General features: G+C 35.8%; 1 protein-coding gene across 5 annotated transcripts in view; it reads left to right on the plus strand.

Moving 5' to 3' along the window:
* The window catches only part of LOC135196975 (uncharacterized), a 31,479-nt gene extending 18,765 nt beyond the window's left edge, over positions 1 to 12,714 (plus strand). For 3 of the 5 annotated variants that reach the window (XM_064223852.1, XM_064223849.1, XM_064223851.1), the window contains exon 7: positions 6,201 to 12,714. In XM_064223852.1, coding sequence (XP_064079922.1) covers positions 6,201 to 6,222 — 22 coding nt within the window. In that variant the 3' untranslated portion in view covers positions 6,223 to 12,714. The remainder of the gene's footprint in view (positions 1 to 6,200) is intronic. The other 2 variants (XR_010310519.1, XR_010310520.1) reach the window with 2 other exon arrangements.
* Positions 12,715 to 13,959: the final 1,245 nt, after the last annotated feature.

Here is a 13,959-nt window from a genome sequence, read left to right on the forward strand (position 1 = left end):
ATCTGTTTCAGCATGTAAGACCTTAAACATGATGGGACAACAATGCAATTACCTCTAAAAATTATATCATTATCAACAGTAAGTTTATCCCTAAATTTAAAAAAAAGATCTTATGATTTCAGGAACCGCTTTACAATGAGTGGGCCAACCTTTTAGAATTGCTTTTTTAATGTTTGCAGTGCAACATCACTTTTGGTCTTTTGTTTAATATCCTCAAGTTTTTCATTTGTCACAGCAACATGTTCTGTCATATTTACTTTACTAACCTCTTCAAATAATGCAATTACATCAGATTTATCAGCACCTGAAAATGTATTCGGCAGGAAATCTCTACTCAATGTATCTGCTATGTACATTTTACTACCTGATTTATACTTAACACTCAAATTAAACTTCTGCAATTGCAATAGCATCCTTTGTAACCTCTTAGGACATTTCAATAATGGTTTCTTAAAAATACTTTCCAAAGGTTTGTGATCAGTTTCTACAATAACATCTTTGCCATAAAGATATTGATCAAAATGTAACGCTGCAAAAACAATGGCTAACATCTCTTTTTCTATTTGAGCATATCGCTGTCCTGTTTCAGTTAACGATTTAAAAGCATAGGCCACTGGGTGACCGTTTTGCATTAGGACAGCACCTAATCCTGACATTGAAGCATCACACTGTAAAGACACATTACAATTACTGTCAAAATATTTCAAGCAAGGAGCTTCAACAATTAGTTTCTTAATCTTGGAGATGCTTCATCATGAGAAGAGTTCAACTGCCATTCAACATTTTTCTTTTCCAGATTTCTTAATGGCTGAGTTACTTCTGACAACCTTGGTAAAAACTTTGAAAGATAATTAACCATCCCTAGAAATCTTTTCAATAATTTAACATCACTTGGCACTTTTAGACAATTAATAGCTTCAATTTTCTTTTGATCTGGACGAACACCATCCTTTGTTAGCAAATGTCCAATGTACTTAACTTCAGTCACATGTAATTTCATCTTCTCTTGATTTAACTTCATGTTTTCTTGTCGGCATCTTTGCAGTAACGCTAATAGGTTCTTATCATGATTTTCCAAAGCTTCCTGATCAGTATCTCCTTTGCCATAAACTAGGATATCATCTGCTATTACTTCTATGCCATCTAAATTATGTAAGGCATCATGCATTCGTCTCTGGTACTCCTCTGGTGCCGATGATATACCAAAAGGCATTCTCTTCCATCTATACCTACCAAAAGGCTTATTGAATGTAGTCAAATAACCTGACTCTTTGTCAAGTTGCACTTGCCAAAATCCATTCTTTGCATCAAGTACTGAAAATATTTTAGCTTTGCCCAATTTCGGTAAAATTTCCTCAATTGTTGGAAGTGGATGATAATAGGGTCTCCTGATACCTTTGTTCAGATCTGTAGGATCTAAACAAATCCTTAAATCTGAATTAGGCTTTGTTACCAAAACCATGCTAGAAACCCAATTTGTAGGTTCTGAGACCTTTTCAATAATGGTACCTTCCATACTACTTAACTGCTGCTTCAATTTTCTCTTAAGGGCAAAAGGAACTTTTCTTGGAGCATGGATCACTGGTGACACTGTATTATCAATATTTATATTACTTGGAGGTCCTAATTCCCCCAAACCTTCGAATAACTCAGGAAAATCAGATATAATCTTGTTTTTATCTAACACTTTCAAAGAAACCTCATTTATTTCTTGCTTAGCACTTGGGTTATCATTCACAGGAATTTTAATCAATTTCAGTTTCTGTCCATCCTCATAACCTATTACAGAAGAAACATTTTCCTTCACTACATAAAAATTAAGTTTATATTGCTTTCCTTTCCTTTCACACATTAGAGTTTTAATTCCAATAGTCTTGATTGTTTTATTATTAAACACTTTCAGTTTGATGTTATCACCAGTATCTAACTTATCACTGCCAGTCAAACGCTTAAATTCTTTAACACTCAAAACATTGCATGTAGCACCGGAATCAATCTGAAAATTTATTTCTTGCTGATTTATCACCATGGTTACATACTGCTTTCTCTCATGTGACATACAAATGTTTCCTATCGATTCATTTATTGTGCTAATTTGCTGAAGGTCACTATCAGTCTTCATTCTCTTTACAAGTTTTCACTTTTTCAGAGTTCCAATTAGTATTACACTGTTTAGCATAATGATTCTTTTTCTTACATTTGGCGCACACTTGACCATATGCTGGACACATCCTAATTTTATGAGTCCTGCCACAATACCTGCAACCTTTAATTTCCTTGGCACGATTGGTATTTGGCTTAATTTGAGGATTTGTGTACTTATTTTTCTTCTTCCACACATTAACTTCCTCTTCTTCAGTATTGCTACTAATCATTTGCTGCTTTTGCTGAATTCGTATTTCATAATTTTTTACAAAATTCACAGCCCTTTCTAAGGTCATTGGTTTCGTATCCATCTGCACATGATCCAGTAATTTCTCCCTAGCCTTATCATCTTGTAAATTGAGGATGAATTGATCTCTGATCATTTCTTCTTCATTATCATAATTGCAAGTTTTGCATAAAATTCTTAACTGGGTTATGAATTGGTCACAACTTTCATTAGATTCTTGTTTCCGCTTGAAAAATTTGTATCTTTCCATGATTATATTTGATCTGGGACTGCATTCTACATCAAATTTCTTCAAAACTTTATCTATCTTATAGTTATCTCCATCTTCATCCCAAGACTATTATATTTCTCAACCCCTAATTCTCCTATAACATTCAAGAATGTTGCTACCCTTCGTGTGTCAGCTTCCTTGTCTAAGCTATGGCAATTTCATAGGTAGTTAATAAAAGCTTCTTTAAATTTCTTCCATTTGAGGGCTACATTAGTACTTGCACTAAAGTCCATAGGGCTCGGTGGAGTTAGCTGTTTATTCATCTGTATGGTACAAAACTACCTTAATTGTGATGAGGAAACTTATCCCACTGGGGAAAATTCTGCACGTCGGCAAACGGTGTAGCCTAGTACGTCAACAAACTGGTCCGTAACTTGTCCACACGGTCGAGCTTTGCTCTGTGAACTTTGCTCAGTGCGATGTCAGAAACGAAGAAACGGCGAGCCAAGCTTCGTATAGGGCTTTCCTAATGTTTATCGAAGTATCGAGGCTTTGCCTGCAGCAGGGCTGTTCACTGACGGAAATATTTCTATTAAACGAATAAAGACGTCACCTACAGAAAAGTTTCCGTAAAGCGCAATTTCATGTAAAACCTTCACAAATAAATAAATAAAGGAAAATAAGCAAGAGTTTCCCGTTATTTTACCATTCATAATGAATACGTTAGGTAAGTATGACTTATGGGAACTTTGAAAACCAAATATATTAACATCCTTTATTGTAATGCTACGGAAATCTGTCAGTCTAGTCACTCTAGTCCATTATGGAGATAGCTTACTGACATTTGACCAATCAGGTGACAAGAAGATTCCTTATGATTCTTTACAACTTACTCATAATTGCATTGTCTAAAAACCATGCAATATATATATATAATATATATATATATATATATATATACATCATATATATATATATATATATATATATATATATATATATATATACATCTATATATCCCGCATATAAATAATTACTTGTAATTAAGGGTAATCTTACAAACTGACCGATTGAATCAAAGTTTTACATGTAAATTAACCAATGTACTGAAATATAATTTATATCTTAATGTACCACAACCTCAAAGGATTCAGGAGAGAGGGCTCTCTAATTACCAATATAAATCTTGGTTGACAAGAGTGGTCGATAACCATAAGCTGATAATTAAGGCATGCAGGTGTGTCCTAAGCAACATGTTTTTTTCTAGAAGCTGGCTTGCATAAAGTCTTATAAATAATTATCTTTGTCAGTTTGTTCTTATTTTCTTGTAAAAACTTTTCACAAATATGGTTTCTGTATGTTTCCTTAAAATATTTGTTTTGCTTACTATTTCGTTTACGTTATTCATGATATTCTCATAAACTTCGTTGAAGATTAATATCTTTAGGTGATTTGTTCCTACGTTTCTTTTGATTAAAGTGTATCGGTCCTATTAAACCGAATTTGTTCTACTTGTTTATTTAATATATATCTTTATACACAGATATGTGTGCGCCTCAGTATAATGTAATTATCTAAAATACACACTTGTCCTTTTAAACAACCATTTTCACTCAACGTAAATAATAGAAAATAGCAGAAAAATGACGTCAGAATACAGCGGAGCCACTGCCAGGCTCTCACTATCCAACCAGTGTCGTTCGGACAGCAGCATAAAAGCGTACGACAGGCTTAGCTCGCTAAGAGGCAAAGTTTACCGAGCAGAGGTCGACCGTGCGAACTGGGCCTTAGTCGTCACTTACCCTCATTTCTTCCTTAATCCAGCTTATATGTAGATAAGAACCACTCCTGACACCATGTTACGGGTTCTCATTGATAAGCTGAGGGTAATTAACATTAGTTTATTAAACGAGTTACCAAAATAATATACAGCATTGACGAGCCAAGCATGTGGAGATCGGGGGAGAATTCGGAAGTCTCTCTGGTCACGTGTCTTACCCAAACATAAACAACAGATATCATTCATAAACAATATTTGTACACTGATTACTTACAAAATCTAGATCACAACATTCACATATTGTTACATTCATATCATGATTGAAAAAGCTGACTCGATGCTAGGATCTAATTAGTTCTAGGTGAAATGACTCTGAATATATGGTGTTCAAAAATATAAAATGTGATACAAGATGAAAATAAAACTATAATTCAATCTATATAAATAAATGTGGATGTATGTATGTTTGTGTGTTCCACATACACTTTGAAACGCATAGAGCTATTTCAACCAAAATTGGTATACATACTACTTACCATCTGGGAATGAATACTGTGGGATTGAGAGATTAAGACATCACTGACACCAAAGGAGGGGCGTGGGAAGGGGAAATGTAAAAATTAGAGAAAATGACAGATATTTGTGTCTAATCCATGGTTTTCAAGGTCGCTGAGAAGAATAGTGACACTAGCGATATCCTCTACATTCAGCCCTGATTGGGAGGGGGTGGGAAAGGGTGAAATGTAGAAAATAACCAAAATAACAGATATTAGTGTCTAATCCATAGTTTTCGAGGTCACTGAGATGAATAGGGACTCCCAATGCCCTTAAGTCCAAGTTCATCCCAGATTAAGAGTGGAGGTGAAAATGGGGTGGGAAGTGCATGAAATGTAAAAATAACCAAAATGACATAACTGTGTCTAATCCTTAGTTTTCGAGGTCGCTGAGAAGAGTAATGACTCTCCTGATACCCTTTAAGACCAAGTTTAGCAACGATTGGGAGGGGAGTTGAGAAGGGGTGAAATGTAAAAATAACCAAAATGACAGGTATTAGTGTCTAATCCTTAGTTTTCGAGGTTGCTGAGGTGAATAGTGACACACTTGATGGCGTTCAACTCCAAGTTCAGCCCTGATAGGAGGGGGCGGTGGTGAGAAGGAGGTGATATGTAAAAATAACTGAAAACAACATATCTTAGTGTTTGATTCACAGTTTTCACAATTACTGAAATATATGGTGACACTCCTGAAGCTCATGTCTACGTTCAGCCCTGGTAGGAAGGGTGGGGGCAGGGGAGCAACTATCTGAACAGGAATGAGAGAGAGAGAGAGAGAGAGAGAGAGAGAGAGAGCTTATCAGTTGTAATCAGAGGTTTCCTGGGCAGTGCCGGGTTCGTCAGGTTGTATAAAATAAAACTGAGCAGGTACTTTGGTTCCTAATAATGTGAAATATATCACTATTCATGAACCACTGTAATACTAACAAGAACTTTATGTTGTGTCATGTTTTCCTACCAAATTTGCCAATTATCACCTCATGACCAAAAGGCATATTTATAAGCCTTAATGTGCCTGTGCTGTCCTAAGCAATGAATATGTCTGGTGGTTTGTCGACTCAAGTACTGAAGCATTTCATATCTATACGGGAAAGGGGATCTAGAAATCTCATTTCTGAATACTTGCCGAGACCCAGGAGGTTTACATATTTTGTGATCTTAGGGCCACAGTCGTAGGATAAAAACTAATTGGTGATGTCAGACAATACAAAACCTATTTTCTCGGAAGCACTTGGTACTAAACAACTGTTTGTTTCATTCCAGTGATGACGGATGGTCAACCTAGTATAGATTTGGATTCCATGGTGATGGAGATTAGCCGGCCAGACACTAAAATTCTTTTTGAGGAGAAGATATCTATCATTATATTAGTCCACTACAGCACAACTTTCTCATATGGATCATAAATAGTTCCATTATATTTTTGCCAATCTTACAAACACAAAATACAAAATACGCGTCTTTAGGTAAAATGAAAGTGATGCTGAGAAAGACAGAAGTAATTCCCTGACTATCAAACCCTTCTTTGGAGAGCAGAGAGAAACCAAGTTCATGTTAAGTGCCTTTGCAGAGGTTGAAGTTTCCAGATTAAAACAAATTGAGAACCAGTGCTAGAGCTTCATTACACTCACTTGCACTGAGTGTTTGCTTATCAACAAGCACTGTTAAGAATATAGGTAAGTGTAGTCTTTGAGTCTTTCGTTAGTTTATTTAGTTACCCCTGCCATTAACGTACTCATTTTCTCTTATACTGTAAAAGCAGACACACTTTTCCAACTGCATTTTGTATCCTCGATCTTAATGAGAATACTAAACAGTTTGATTTAAGATGGCTGCTTTTCATTTAAGTTCTCGATTGTCTTCATTTTAGCCTTGAGATTGCCACAGGGTCTACAATTTGGTGCACAGGACCCAAGAAAGAAGTAACTTTGGATAATATTAAGAAGTTTAAGCCCTGAAACACGTAAATATGGCAACAACAGAGCAATTATTGAGGACACGGTCGGCTATCAAAGGTTGGTTAACTCGATCTGTTAAGGAGTTGCAGGATTTGCTATAAGACTCTTCTAATTATGAACTCTTAAAGAATGCTGTTAGTGTTTTTAATAGAAGACTACCAGTTCTAGATGATAGGAGACTACCAGTTTTAGATGATCTTCAAGCAGCAGTGGAATTAGAAACAGACTTTGCTGATTTAAAGGCAGACAGATGAAACTGATAGATTTCATAGAGTGCCAGACAGGTTAGGGCTGAAGCAGCCAAATGTTTGAAAGGTGTTAGTAACGAGACTGACACTATATCTGTTTCCAGTAAAGAAATATCAGAACTGAAGTTACCTATATTATAAATTCCCAGTCCTTCTGGGAAAGATTTGATGCACTAGCTGACCAGAGTGAGCTGCTAGTTCTCAACAAGTTTAGTTACTGTCAATCATTACTTCAAGGGGAAGCACTGACTGTTATTAAAAGTTTAGCACTTACTTCTGTTAACTACAAGGTAACCTGTGAGCTGTTGAAAGATTTGGTCATCCAGAAAGAATCATTTTTGCTCATGATCAACGCCTACTGAAGGCTTCTTTTCCATCCAGAGGTAAGGGAGCTTACTCCGAGTCTTTGTGGAAGTTACAAGACCAGCTGTTGAGGCATGTGAGAAGTTTAGAAGCCCTTGGCATCACTGGTGACCAGTATGGCATGCTGTTGACTCCAGTCATCCTGTCTTGACTTCTGCAAGCTATGCAGTTAGAATGGTCCAGGGAATGTGCAGGCCATGAATGTGATTTATAGAGTGGCTGCTGAAGTGTCTTCATTAGAAAATCCAGCGTCATGGAAGGTCAGAAACCTTTAAGGAGTTATCCATGGAGAAGAATGTGTGACAAGAGGCCAAGAGAAAAAAAAGGTTAGTTCGGCTTTAGCACTGCAGATGTCATTCGAGGAAGGTCCCCAACAGCCTGTGTTTTGCCAGAAGCGCCACCCTTTTGAGCAGTGCTGTCAGCCATAATTGTAAACTCAAAATTCATCAGCTAGAACTGTTCTAAAGTTTCCATAAGGAACATCTTTCTAGAGACTGTGAAATAAAAACAAAATGTTATTTTGTAATTATGGTACATCCAGTTATGAAAGTAGTAAATCTCCAGTAAAACAAAATACTAGTAGTAAGTTAAATGATTAGGCTAATGTACTATCAAGTGATGTTGTCAATACCGGTACTGTTAAGCATGTTAGCATTTCTCATGACCAAAGATTGAAGAGTACTGTATTGCAGACAACTAAAGTCCAAGTTTGTACAGGTGGTGGTAAATGTGTTGAGGCAGTTGTAATGTAAGTCATAACTTTGTTAGCAGAATTAAACCTAAGTGGGTTACATCTAAGTACAGACAATCTCTGGTTTACGAAAAGGGGGTCCTGTTCTTGCACCTTGTCGTTAGCTGAAAATCGTTGTAAACCGAAACATCATCGAAAATCGCTACAAATCCTAACAAAACCTTACTTTTAATGCTTTGGGTGTATTGAAAATTATGTAAACTGCATTTTTACTGAGTTTTTCATCATTTGATTATTCTGCTGTTTTGGAGCCATATTTCTTCCATTGGATTGGCGTTGCAAGCATCGTAACTCTGAAACCTGTCGTAAACCAGGAAATAATTTCTGATGACTATACTTGAAAAGTATCATAACCTTGGAACATCGTAAGCCAGACCATCGTAAACCAGGGACTGTCTGTACGTACACTCCATATTGAGAATTTGGTGATGGGAAACCCCAAAACATGAGAGAACAGAATGTGTATGATGTGAATTTAATTGATACCCCTGGGAATAATCATTACATACTTGCAGTTGAGGTAATGTCCATTTATCACCCCCTTTGAAACGTCAGAAGGTACCTGCTGATATTTTCCAGTCCTTTTCACATTTAAAGTTAGCTGAGGACTATGGTCATGACCGTGATCACACTTTGGATATTTTGATTGGTGTTGATTATGATTGGATATTTATTAAAGCAGATACTATTGTAAGATTTGAGGGTTTAATGGCTGTAAATCAGTGTTTGGTTACATTTTGGTTCATGTCTGTGGGCCCATGACAGAGTATATCTCAACAACTGTTGTGTATTAACATATAGGTAATAATGTTAATGAGTCTGATTTACATAAATTTTGAGGTTTAGAAAGTTATAGTATTAATGTAGAGAACGATAACCCTCCCAAAGACCAATTGTAATACTGTACCCTGGAAAAATGAAGATGCTAAATTGAGTTTACTTATTAATGAGAATAATGCTAAGATGGGATTAGCTGTACTCAAACATAAATTTGAGAAAAGCCTTGATCTGAAATAGGAGTATGACAAATTACTTATGAGTTATGAGCAGGAGTGTATTATTGTTGGGGTCCCTTTTTCTGAATTGGAAAGTCATTATCCCACTTATGTCACATAGACCTGTAATTAAAGACAGCATTTCTTCAAAGGTTAGGCCTGTGTCTGATGCTTCAGCAAAAGGAACTAATGGCGTTTCTTTGAATGACTGTTCGCAATCTGACCCTTCTTTCATTCCTGATCTTGTTGAAGTTTTATTATTAACATTTAGATGATAGAATACTGCCTTGACAGCAGACATTGTAAAGGTTTTTTGCACATTTGTGTACAACTCCCTGATCAGGATGTTCATAGTTTTTTGTGGCAATGTGGTGATATAGTATGCGTTATGAGATTTGTGAGAGTACCCTTTGGGAATACTAGTAGTCCATTTTTACTGAATGCTACTATTAAACATCATTTGGAGTCATACAATGATTCAGTTACATTACAAGAGCTTAAACAGAATTTGTATGTAGATGGTTGGCTCTCAGGTGCAGATCCAGCTGAAGAAGCCAGTAGAATGTTTAGCAAAGTTCAGAGGATATTATTAGATGCTGGTATGATTTTATCCAAGTGGCACACTAACAATGACTTTTTGATTAATCGGCATTATCAGTACTTTGAACCAGAGGCTGGGGATGTAACAAAATGGTTAGGAATGTAATGGAACTCCTCAAATGTGTTTTCATTTAAAGTTTCCAGCTTAGATTATAATTTTGAGTTTAATTATGCTAAAAGAAATTTGTTAAGTTTGACTGCTAGATTATTTGATGTACTTGGGTTAATAAGTCTTTTCACCATGTATGCTAAAGTATTGTTTCAAGAAATATGGCGTCTAGGACTTGGTTGGGATGAGTGTTTACCTCACAATGTGCAACTAAAGTTCCAGTAATAGATTAATAATGCTGAGGTTGTTTAAAAACTTTGAAGTTAATTGTTATTTTCCTGGTTTATCTTTGAAGTCTGTACAAGGTTTGGAGGTACATGCCTTCAGTGACGCATCAGAGAAAGATTATCTACGTATACCTAAACCAGCTAAGTAATTCCATGTATCATTTGTTATCGCTAGAACTAAGTGGCTTCTATCAAGCAGGTTACCTTGCCTCAGCTGGAATTACTGGGAACATTATTGAGTGTTCATCTAATTATGCTTGTGAAATCTGCTTTACACTTGAATGATAGTGTCTAATTAGTTTGCTGGACGGATTCTAAAGTCTCATTGCCATGGATAAAGGGCAATCCCACTAACTAGAAAACGTCTGTAGCCAATAGAGTAGCTAAGATTCAAACATTAACATCTAGTGATTGGTTCCATTGCCCTGGCAAAGGTAATCCTGCTGATTTGATGACCTGAGAGTTTACTGGTGATCAGTTAATTTCAAACAACACATGGCTTGAAGGTCCCATATGGTTATCTATTTCCTCCTTAAACTTTCGTGCCAATGCTAGTGATGAAGTTGATGCAAATGATTTTGTTTTTCCTAATGAAGAATATAAGTGATTATGATTGTTACGTTGATGAAAATGACAGTTCTATAATTAAATTTAGTAGATGGAGTGATTTTACAATTGTAATGAGCATTAATGTCTTGGTTATGAGATTCATTAACAATTGTAAACTTAATGGTGCTATACTTTCAGTTCCTTTCACTTCTGAGTTGAGTAATGCAAAGGACAAGATTTCTATTTGTGAACAAAGGAAATATTATGAGAAATAAATTAGTGTTTTGTCTCGAGGATAACCTCTCCCTATGAATTCCTCCTTGGGGAAACTTGACCCTTTTCCTGACTGTAAGGGATTATTGAGAATCATGGGTAGCTTACAATATTCTGACATGATTTATGACAGAAGCACCCTATTTTAAATCTTAATTGTCACGTATCTAAACTTATAGTGCCGTTGCAGCATAAATTTTGAAGCACGCTGGTGTTCAAGCTCTCATGCTGACCATCAAACACTAATTGGATTATTGGATTAAAGCGACAGGTGAAAAGAGTTTGTAAAGAATGTGTTGCTTGCAAAAAATATTCACTCTTGGCCATGCAATTAGCCTTCCCCTCCTTTGCTGGAATTGAGAACTAACAATACGTTCCCCTTTGCCATTACTGGTTTAGATTACACAGGCCCTTTGCTTGCTGTTCATCTTCCATTTAAGAATTTGTACATATTATTTAGTTGTTCTGTTACAAGGGCTATTCATTTGGAGTTAAACAACTCTCCTTCAGTACCTGATGTATGTTAGCTATACATAGATTTGCTGCTAGACGAGGTCTTTCTTCTGTGATATACTCAGATAACGCTAACACCCTAATTAGTGTTGCAAATAAGCTTTAAAAAGATTTTAGTGCTTCGAGTCATGAATGGAAATTCATTGCTCACAGATCCTCATTGTGGGGCGGTTGGTGGGAGAGTCTTGTGAAGTCAGTGAAGTCTGCTCTAAGGAAGTCCCTTGGCAATGAATGCTTAACTAAATGTGAACTTGAAGGAACTTTGTTTGAATAGAAGCATGCATTAATTCTAGACCTTTGACTAAGTAAATGAAGAACCTGATGTAACTGATCCTTCGACAACCCACCTAAACTTTCTAATTGGTTGAGTTGCAGGTTTTCAGCCTCATGTGTCTGATGAACATGTAAGTATCAGTGATAAAGATTTAAGTGAAAGAGAAATTGTTTGGAAAATGCAACTCAACAAATTTTGGAAAGTGTGGAGTAATGACTATTTAAAGAATTTACCCCTTACAGTAAAGAGTCTGTACCCTAATTGTACTCTGAAGAAAGGTTCGGTTTTATTAATAAGAGAAGGTAATGTTCCTATAATGAGATGGCCTTTGCCATAATTACTGGCAGAGACGGTACATATAGTAAGATGTGTTAATGTACGAACTACTCAGGGGGTGTTGTGCTGATACATTCAAAAGTTACATGATTTAGAGATTTTATGTGATGTTAATAATGTTAGTGAAAATGCTCAAGCTTCTATAGAGGGTCCTATACAAGATAAGCATAGGGATGTTGTCGTTGAGAATACTGATGAATCTAAGAATCTTGATCAGGTGAAGATATCTAGAAGAGGGCATGTGATAAAGTCTCATACTTCACTTGATTTATGAAGTAGATCCTTGAAAATAAAGTTACATGTGGGAAATTGTGAACTCAATGAAAAGAAGTTTAGATTTTGTTATACCATGAGATCTGATTGTATTTACTTAATTTTAGATAGGAGCTTGGGAGTTCCTATGGTGGGGAGTATGTTTAGGATATAAGTGTAGTCTTTGAGTCCTTCGTTAGTTTGTTTAGTTACCCCCTACTAATTACATGCTCATTTTATGTTATAATCTGTAAGAAAAAAGTACTTATTCTCTAACTGCATTTTGTATCCACGATCTTAACGAGAATAATAAAGAGTTTGATTTAGGATGGCTGCTTTGCATTTAAGTTCCCGATTGTCTTCACTGTAGCCTTGCGATTGCCACAGGATCTACAGCACACAATACAAATGAGAACCCTGTATTATATGCCACCAAATATTATATACTACAATATTTCCATTTTGACTTTACTGACGCCACTCCACCAAGAAGGGACAGAATTCAAATTAATGTCTTCATGAAACACATTTTTTTTTTTACTACGCAAATGACTGGGAATTTTTGCTACAAAATCCAACGCCAACCCCACAAGTGGAGGGGAAACGACATTTTTCGTTATTTTCTCGTTAAAATCTTTCCATTCATATATAATATATAATATGAATATCTTTCCAAACGTTCCCACTTCGAAATCATGGTAAACCGCAGCTCTTGAACATACTGAAAGGTGCAATATTTTGCACGAAAAGCTGCCACCGTTTACAGCAAATTACTTCATTGAAACAATATAATAATAGTCGTGGTGTAATATTATTATACCCAGTACAAGAGCATATACAAGACCTAATATGGATGGACATTAAAGTCGATGCACTTACAATGGTTTATGTTCTACCTCATTAGTTGGAGCTTTAAAGTACAAATCGAAGACATAAACCTACCTCAGAATCTTTCCAAAAGGGGTATATAACCAAATGTAATGTCTTTGGACCGACTTCATTCATTATGTTCAATATTATTAATGTGTACGTAGTGAACTATGATTTACTATAAAAAAATGACGTAAATGCACCTTTTCACTGACGACAAAATTTTACCTGATTATGAACAGAAATGAAGACATACGCGCCAAAATTTGGAACATAATGAGGCATGTAAAGATTTTGATAAACTGATAAAGACTGTAAATAAATCAAGATAAAGCACATTGTACGTTAATATGTCAAAATAGAAACTTGAAATTTGTTTTTAAAGCCGAAAAATATATAATACAGAAAGGCAGATAGTAAGAACAATAAGAAACTCGTGTAAGTCACAGTTGATGAAAACCGAAATATGACTGATCAATACTCATGGTAATGAAAATAGGACATTGTCACCTAAGAACTGTAGCCTTCATGAAGAAATTCCCAAAGCAGAAATGCTTTTTGTACACAAATTATTTAATGAAAACGCTGCATGGGCTAATTTATAAAGTGGCACAATTAATAAAGAATAGATTCCCATAGGATAGGTAGGGGCCCAGCCATCCTCGTTCAGCTCCATTGGTTACCCAAGAAAGTGAGAAATGAAT

Source organism: Macrobrachium nipponense, chromosome 18 (genome assembly GCF_015104395.2).
Source record: "Macrobrachium nipponense isolate FS-2020 chromosome 18, ASM1510439v2, whole genome shotgun sequence".
NCBI lineage: Eukaryota > Metazoa > Arthropoda > Malacostraca > Decapoda > Palaemonidae > Macrobrachium > Macrobrachium nipponense.